General features: G+C 34.9%; 1 protein-coding gene across 1 annotated transcript; it reads right to left on the bottom strand.

Moving 5' to 3' along the window:
* Nucleotides 1–937: 937 nt before the first annotated feature.
* Nucleotides 938–5,930, bottom strand: LOC100914986 (cytokine SCM-1 beta). Its single transcript, XM_003767406.4, has 3 exons — nucleotides 5,725–5,930; nucleotides 2,786–2,900; nucleotides 938–1,539 (listed from the first exon to the last, which is right to left on the bottom strand). The coding sequence occupies exons 1-3, from the start codon at nucleotides 5,780–5,782 to the stop codon at nucleotides 1,359–1,361; spliced, it is 354 nt and encodes a 117-aa protein (XP_003767454.2). The 5' UTR covers nucleotides 5,783–5,930; the 3' UTR covers nucleotides 938–1,358.
* Nucleotides 5,931–8,998: the final 3,068 nt, after the last annotated feature.

Genomic DNA, 8,998 nt, shown 5'->3' with positions numbered 1-8,998 from the left:
TGTAAAATCCATTTCATCCTAAAAAATAATCTATAATAGAACTAATCATGCACTAATGGAATTTTAGAGCTACTAGGAACTTTGAAGGTAATCTGACTTAACTTCTTCATTTGATAGGGAAAGAAACTTAGAGTCATCTATAAAATGAGAGGCTGGACCAGTTGATTTAAAACTCCTTCTAGCTTCAAATCTCTGGCCCTTTGGAGTATGGATTGACTTGTCCAAGGTTACACAACTAACTTTTGATTGAGCTTGTATTCCAACTATTGTCTCCTTTCCCCTAAAAATGGAAACTAGGTGAACTTTTGATATATCCATGTCACTTTCAAGCTAACTCTTTGTCTTGTTTTCTCCCATCAGAATGAAACTTCCTGATTGCAAAGACTGTCTTGCTAGTTCATTATTTCCACCTCTAGAGTTAGCACAGTGCCTTGAACATAGTAATCCCTTAGTAAATGTTTTACCTATATATCTATTTACCTAGTGTATGGATCTATTTTGGCCTACAATACCTCTCTTTACCCTTAGTCCAATTCCCTTTCCCCTCTCTTACTTTTTCTCTTCTGATGCACAGCCATAGACACTAGCAAAGAATTTTTTTTCGATATATGGACTAGATCTATAAGTAATATGGAACTTTGGGAAATTTGCCTAATCTTGTTCATTCCATTTTCTCATATGTAAAATGGGGTTAATACTTGCCCTATCTCCCTAACAGGAGTGGTATGAGGAAAACTCATCGTAAACCATAAGGCAAGACAGAACTGTGAGCTGATACCATTGCTGCTCATGTGTCATATTATAAAATTCATTAGTAATGTGATAAAGACTGACTCAACCTTTTTTCCATCAGTACTTCATAATATGTTCTTTATGATAGAATAAACCTTTCCAAGTTATTCTGAATAAACAAGAGGATTTTTTCTAAATAATAAATATTTTAATCATAACTCTAAGATGAATGTGAAAAAATTAACATGAAACACAAAAGTACAGAATGTCTTCTAGCACATACAATCTTCCCAGAAAGGTGAATACAATCTGATCCATCCATGTGAATACATTTACTTTATTTTCTTTGAAAGGCAGCAGGAGAGACAAGGTGCTAACAATAATAACTTATATTTATACAGTACTTCCACATATACAAAGCACTTAAAATATGTCCTCTTTCACTCTTCACAGCACCTCTGTGAAGTAAATTTTAAAGTTATTATTATCCTCATTCTTTAAATGAGAAAATTGAGATAGGTTAAATGACTTGCCCGGGGTCACAGAACTAGTATAAGTCTAAGGCAGAACTTGAAGCCAGATCTTCATGACTTCAAGTGCAGCACTCTCTCCATTCCTCCACACTCCTACATTAATGATGGCTTTCCAGACATGGTCATAGTCCTGCCAGTAGGTGGTTGTGATCCTGTTGGCTTAGTCTGGATCATATTTTTCCTTTTGAGTCTGCCGTCCACACTTCTGATGACAGTTTTGGCCCAATTGACCTCAGGATCAGCACAGATTTTAAATCCTCTGCGGGTGACAAAACTGTATTGGAAGGAAAAGGTAAAAGAAAGGTTAATCATTCTTTCACTATGTCAGGTCAAGGGCTAAGCTTAGACTGGACACAAGGAGCTGTTTTTCTATTATTTCTGAAGAATTTAATTAATGCTAAATCCAGAGCCAACAATCACAATTGCTTTGCTGTGTTCATTTAGCAGTTTTCTTCTCACTTTCCACTAAGATTAACATCCCATTCTTTGACCAAGGAGGAATTCTCTTATTTTATTATCTTAATTTTTAAAAAAAAATTATAAATATGTATTGGCCAATAGGATGATTGCAGACATAAGAAAAGGATTGTTGGCTATAAGCATGTTGAAGACAATTTCTGAGGCAATTGCTAGTCAATTGAATAAAGAGCATGAAATCATAAAGACTTGAATTCAATTTTAGTCTCCGATACATATTAGCTGTGATATACAGAATAAGTTATTTAATTTTTATTTGTTTCAGTTTCTTCAATTGTAAAAATGGATAATAGCATCAATCTTGCAGGGTTATTGTAAAGACCAAATGAGATTATAGTTATTTAAAAGAAAACCCTTGGCATATAGCAGGTGATATATGAATGCTTATCTTTTTCTTTTCTTATTTTTTCTTTCAAGGTATATTTCTTCAGTATACCTCTGCCAGTAACCAAAACCCTCACATAAATGAATCATGTACTTGAATTGTGATAGAAGATCCCATCCATGAGTTCATTCCTGAACACCTGGAATCATGGAGTCACTTCCTTGAAATCAAGAGGTACCTTAGGGATGAGTACGTCAACCCCTATAATTTTGTAGGTCAGGAAAGTCAAGGCCAAAGAAGGAAATTGATTGATTCAAAACTTCATAGATGATAATTATCATAATGGAGATTTGAACCCAAGTTGTTGAACTGAGAGTCCAGTAATCATTCCCTGACACTATGTTTTTAACATTATTAAATTTCCAAACTATTTTCCTTGGCTGAGTTAATTAGAGAAGTTAATATCTCATTTCCTGTTAGACAGTAAAGACTAAGAATCTCTTAAAACTTCTATGGTTTTTCAACCCTTGATAGCAGGACACAGTTATTTAACATGAATCAGTGAGAACAATTTTCCACTTTACACTTGGAAGGAAAATGGCCAAAAAGGTGAGAGACAGGAATCATCTATTCAAGGTAAGAACTTTATCCCTAAGGATTGCTTTTGGAGGAAAGGATTTCATTGTCTCCCTAGAAGCCGGTGCTTGTATAAACTTACATCACTGCTTTCATTGGACCTTCTTCGATGGTGTAGCTCTTAACTGAGTGGACAGGCAGGGGCTTGCTTGAGAGACTCACACAAAAACTTCTTTTCATGATTTCACTTCCCACACCTAGTCAAAGAAAAAATAGAGGGAAAAATAAATAAATCCAACCTATAATTGACTCACTAAAAAAAAGGAAACTATAGTGTCCAATGAGATTGTCCAATGAGATAATTGTTAATCAATCAACAATCATTTATTAAAAACCGCCTATGTGCCAGACAATGCGTTAGGAGCCAGGATTAAATTTTAAAAAGTGGAATGGCCTAGCCTTCAAGCAGAATGCCTTCTATGTTAAGATCATTTCCATCTCCATAACTACTAAGAATAAAATGATTGTTTTTGAATCATCTTAAAGTAAGGATCCTATCCTCTCACCTAAATAGTTTGTATCATGATGCCACTGTACTAGATTGCAAGATCCACAAAAATGGGATCTTTGTCTAGTCTCTTATATAGCTTTCAGTGCATTTATATAACTAAAACCACGCCATAGACTCATGGAATTAGGAGCGAATGGGATCCAAAGATCTACTTGTCCTTGTACCTCATTTAACAGATAAAGTCACACAGGAAATACCAAAGGTAGGTAGCAAAGCTTAAACTTGAATTCAAGCCCTCTGATTCCAAATCCTGTTTTCTTTATATAGTAACACAGAAAAGATAGTTTTTAATGAAGCACTGGGTAACCTGGTTAAAAGAGGTCACTTTGCATTCATACTTTGAAATTATCAAGGAGAACTCAAGTTGAAGGTCAATGTTTTACCTAGTGACCAAGCTTTTCAGAAGAATAGTGTTCCATAAGCAAAATTTAATTATATTACTACCTGCTGTTTTGCTTTTCTGCCATAGACACTTGCATTAGCCCCAAACTGGCAAAATCAACTGAAAGCATTTAATTCATGACATTAATGATCAGTTCATGATTACCTAACACTTGATGGAAAGTTTCATTGATACTAGAAGATGATTCTTTTAAATGGATCTAACCAAATACTTCTTTCTTCTCCTTGATATCTTTCCATATTTTCCTTTCAACATTCACCTTAGTCCTTTCAAACATTCCCTTTTCTCATCTCCACAAATTTTTTGAAGCTAGATGCTTTCTGAACCCAATGTAAGGGAGAAACATGGCCCATTCTTCTAAATTACTTTTTAAGAATTCTTTTCTTGCTCTATACACAGAAGTCTCCTGAGTGAAATCATACATGATCCATAAAGTCTTTTTCCCAGGGGATTTCTGAATTTTCATCTCTGCTAATCTATTTAAATATCATAATATACCTAAGAATCAAGTCAGAAGACAGAGATAGTTTTCCCCATTTTATAAGTGGGAAAATTGAGGGCCAGGAATGGGAAAGATCATGGTACTAATCGTGCTTTCCTGGAGTCTCATCCAAACTTGAGCATCAACAAGATAACACCTTATTCACCATGAAAAATTTCAACAAAGAGCAAGAACTGGTCCAAATATTTAGTTTGTGAACATTTGTTATTGGCCAGATTCTTAATTACACCATCCCCAGAAGCAGACTGCATGTCCATCCAGGGACAAGAAAGACCAAATAAAATATATGCCCACCACACAGAAGCAGGAGCAACTTGGATACATGTGATTTTCCATGGCAAAAAGCAGATTAGCGGAATAGAAAGAGTTGTAGATTTACTGTCAAGAGAATTCTATGCTCTAGAGGATCACAATTGTGTTATTCCTTGAGTCCAGCATAAAGCTTTTCACATAATAGATAATTTAACAAATTTTTAAGTTAATTAAATTCAAATCTTATCTCTGATATATTTTAGTTGTGTGATCATAAGTAAATCACAACTACTCTCATCCCCTCTAAAAATAAAAATAATAATTATAGTACTTTTGTTGTTCAATATTTCAGTCATATCCGACTCTCTGTCACTCCATTTTGAGGTTTTCTTGGCAAAGATAGTGGAGTGGTTTGCCATTTACTTCTCCAGGTTATTTTACATTTGAGGAAACTGAGGCAAACAGGGTTAAGTGACTTGTTTAGAGTGACATAGCTAGTGTCTGAGATCAGAAATGAACTCAAGAAGATGAGTCTTCCTAAATTCAAATGTAGCATATTATCCACTGTACCACCTAGCTGCCCCTATTAAGTACCCTATGGACTACTTATTATAGTCACCTCACTAAATAGCTATGAGGGTTAAAATATATGCACAGAATTTTGTAACCCTAACATGACTATGTTACTGTCAGCCATTATTATTAATGGCCCATCTCTCCATACATGACAAATATACAGGCTATTTAACAGAACATACTCTTTGTTACAACCTACTAAAATTTAGACTCCAATTGCCCAATCTCTCATATCTTAGGGCCACCTCTTTTCACAATCAGATACCACAGTAGGACTTCAGTGGCAAATCCATCAAGAATAATAATGGAGAAGTAAGAAGAAACAGAAAAGGAATAGGAAAAATAAAATCTTCCAAAAAATCAGTAGCAATGACATGTTCTCATCACTACCACTGATCAGTTTGGCGTTAATTTGGAATTCTCTTTCTAATAGTTACAATGGATTGACAATGATCTATCTGTGCATTCTTACATGGTCTTTTCCTTTGTAATCAATACAAGCATATGCAATAACTTAATTATATTGCTATTGCTATGATTTTCTTTTCTTTGTTTCTCTTCTCTCATCATTTCCCACAAAATCTTCTGACTGTAGAGTGTAAGCACTTCTATTCCCACAACTGGGAACCCAAAGCAGTATCCCTAAGTATCCTAGGAAAAGTGATATATCTCTAGTAAGTCTTGCCTGATCTAAGTGAGAATTTTTTTCCTGCTTCCCAGCTCCATGCTTTTTTGTAATCCTATCATCAAATTTAAGCAATTCTTTTCCCAGCTTACCTTCCACTGTGAACAGTGTGAAACCACAGAAGCAGAAGAAAGCCAAAAGGAGTTTCATGGCTGCTGTTGGGTTGAGGGTATCTGGAGGAGAGAATGAAGAGTGAGGAGTCCTGTGAGCTTTTATTCACTTACAATGGTCAGTGAACTTCCTGTGCCTTGAGAGGAAGTTTCAAGATGGAAGGAAGGTTGTCGGAAAGTCTTAGCAAGTGCTACAAATTTCTTTTTTTTTTTTTTTTTTAAAAAGTTTCTTTTCCTTCGGCTGATTCTTACTAACCTTCTGTGGCCTTCCTTCCACCTCATCTGTGGTTAATGTGTCTATGAAACAAAATGGGCACTTAAAAGAGAATGCAACTCTTTCATCTTCAGCCTCTAGAATTTACAGCATTATAATCCCCCAACCACAGACTGAACATATATCAACGTCACTGCTTTGAGCAAAACCACTGCTTTGAGGGGTTTTGAGACTACCCAAAGTCTGTCTCAAAAGGGAAAATCCAACCAAAGTTGATGTAGTGAGTGGACAGTGGAAATTAACTACATCATTATTCTAATTCAGATTGGATCCTTAAAAACTATTCCAATGTGACTAAAGCTTTCATTTCAGCTTCCTAAGTACCCAAAGGTTTAAAATGATTCCATGAACTTTACAAACAGTATATCAATGTGCTGCCATATGTCATAGACAAAAGAGAACAAAAATACCCCAAATAAAATCAGATGAGGGCAGAGGACAGTAGGAATATTATCCCCCTTGTCTTGTTCACTCTGTTCCTCCATATAGCCTAAGATACCATTATTTTGTTGACTAATATCACATTATTGAGTCATTGTGAGTTTTAGCAAGTGTCAAAAATTTTTTTCAGAACTATCTTTCAGATTTGCCTCTTGTTTCATATTTAAGTTTTAGCCCAAATGTAAGACTTTCATTTCCTCATAGTCATTCTTTTTTGCAGTAGGACTTTTTTAAATAGAAATTTTATTGATTTCCTCCATCAGTATTTTCAACCTAGTTGAATTTTATGGACCATTCAAAATGGTGGAGTAGAAGAAAACAATATAATCCAGTTTGTCTTACCTCCCATATTTGTACTTATAAATACTACACAAAGATTTAGAAAACCATAAGATCAACTTCTGATCTGGAAATACAAGACTAGATAAAAATTAGTTATTTTTCCAACCCAGATTGATAAAGATAGACAAAACTTGGGACATGCATTATGAAGAACTTATATGTAGAGGCTGAATGAAACCTAGTTGTGTACTAGATGAAAAAAATGTAACAAATCCAGCACAGAATTTAATAATTCAATCAAGAAAACATTTATTATTATGTTACAGACACTGTGATAGTTGTTGCGGGATACTAAAAGAGATAAAAGACAGTCCCTTTCCTCAAGGAGCAGCTATGTAGTACAATGGATAGTGTGCTGAACCCGGAGTCAAGAACACTTATCTTTCTCAGTTAAAATTTTACTTCAGACACTTGTTAGCCATGCCACTCTGGATAAGGCACTTAACTCTCTTTGCCTCAGTTTCCCTATCTGTAAAATGTGATAAAATAATAAACCACTCCAGTATCTTTGGCAAGAATGTTCCAAATGACCCCAAGTGGGATCATGAAGAGGTGAACATGACTAAAATGACTGAAAAACAACAAATCTTCAAAGAGTTTACAATCAAATGGAGGAGACAAGATAAGATTCAAACAAATATATAAAAAGCTATGTGCAGTATAAGTAGGAAATAATTGATGAATGAAGGCATTAGAATTAAGAAGAAAGCTTCTGGTAAAAGACGGAATTTTAACTGGGACTTAAGGAAAACCAAGGAGACCAATAGGTGAAACAGAGAAGGAGGGAGAATGTTCCAGATATGAGAGAAGAATTATGGGGCGAACCAGGAAAAAATGCCTGAAACTGAAGTGTCTTATTCAAGGAATAACCAGGAGATTAGTGGCTCTGGATCAAAGAGTATATAACTGATGATGACCAAGAAATAGGACCATGTGACAACTGTCAGCATTAGAGCTAGGTCAAAGATGCAATATGACTTAGGAGACTTTCAACTAGGGATGGTGGGTTAAGATTCAAATTGATCACAGGCCTGAGGCAATGTTCTGCAAAAGAAGAAAGAAGAAAAGTAGAAGACATTCAGAAGGCAACAGTTGGTAACCATGACCCTGGATTATAGTCTCAGATCTAGCATTCGTTCTGGTCCGAATCCTGTATCTGAATAACCAAGGAAGTAAATTCAGACCAAGATAGTCTGTATTAAGAATAATAGAAGCCTAATTCAGAGTAATAGAAGCCTAATTCTAAGAAACATGGATAGCTGATGATAATTGGATCAAGCCACAGTTTACTGAAAACAAGGGAAAACTCAAAATCATAATCATAATTAGTCCAAATATTATTAACCATAATCTTATTAGTCCAAAATTCAGATCAGGAACTTGCAAAGTTTCAACTAGAGGGGAATGATCAGATTTAATTCTAGATCAAACAGCTTTGGTTGCAATAAAAATTTATAAGTCCCAGTCAGAACTGTCCTCAAGATCCTTAAAGAACACAACTCTCAATACAAAGAAAAAGAAGTGGCAAGACTCCAGAGAACACAAAATTGAAGAAGTATAGTAAATCCTGCATCTGACAAGATGTTCCAGTTTGGGAAGCAAGGTTAGAAGAATTAGTAATAGAATACAGAATCCTATCATAAAAAAGATATTTTCACGACAGTGATGCCTAAAACACAAACCCAAAAAAGAGAATGACTCTAAAACTTTTATAATCAAAGCCGCAAAGAAACATACATGTTACATATAAATTCTATTCGAATTTCTGGAAGAAATGGAGCAAGAGGGGTTTTAAGAATTGTAATATGATTTTACAAATAATCAGAAAAGAAATAAAAGATGTGGAGGAAAGAGTTGGAGCAAGAACAGCTTAGAACAGTGTTGCCATTATTGTTTTAACTCTAATTTTATAAACTAGTGAATGATAAAAAAAAAGAAAAGAAAAAAAACAACACATCCCAGTCTCTTTTACCTTCATTTGATCTTCATATACACAGTTACTTCACAAAGATCTAGAAAAGCACTATGCTGGTGTATAAATTTACCCAAACAATAAGCTCCTTGAAAAAAATATATATTAACAACAATACTCTATGATGACCAGTTCTGATGGATCAGGCCATCCTCAGCAACGAGATCAACCAAATCATTTCTAATGGAGCAGTAATGAACTGAACTAGCTATGCCCAGAAAAAGAAC

Source organism: Sarcophilus harrisii, chromosome 4 (assembly GCF_902635505.1).
Source record: "Sarcophilus harrisii chromosome 4, mSarHar1.11, whole genome shotgun sequence".
Classification (NCBI taxonomy): Eukaryota; Metazoa; Chordata; class Mammalia; order Dasyuromorphia; family Dasyuridae; genus Sarcophilus; species Sarcophilus harrisii.
The sequence above is the reverse complement of the archived record's forward strand: the minus strand, read 5'-3'. Positions and strand labels throughout refer to the sequence as shown.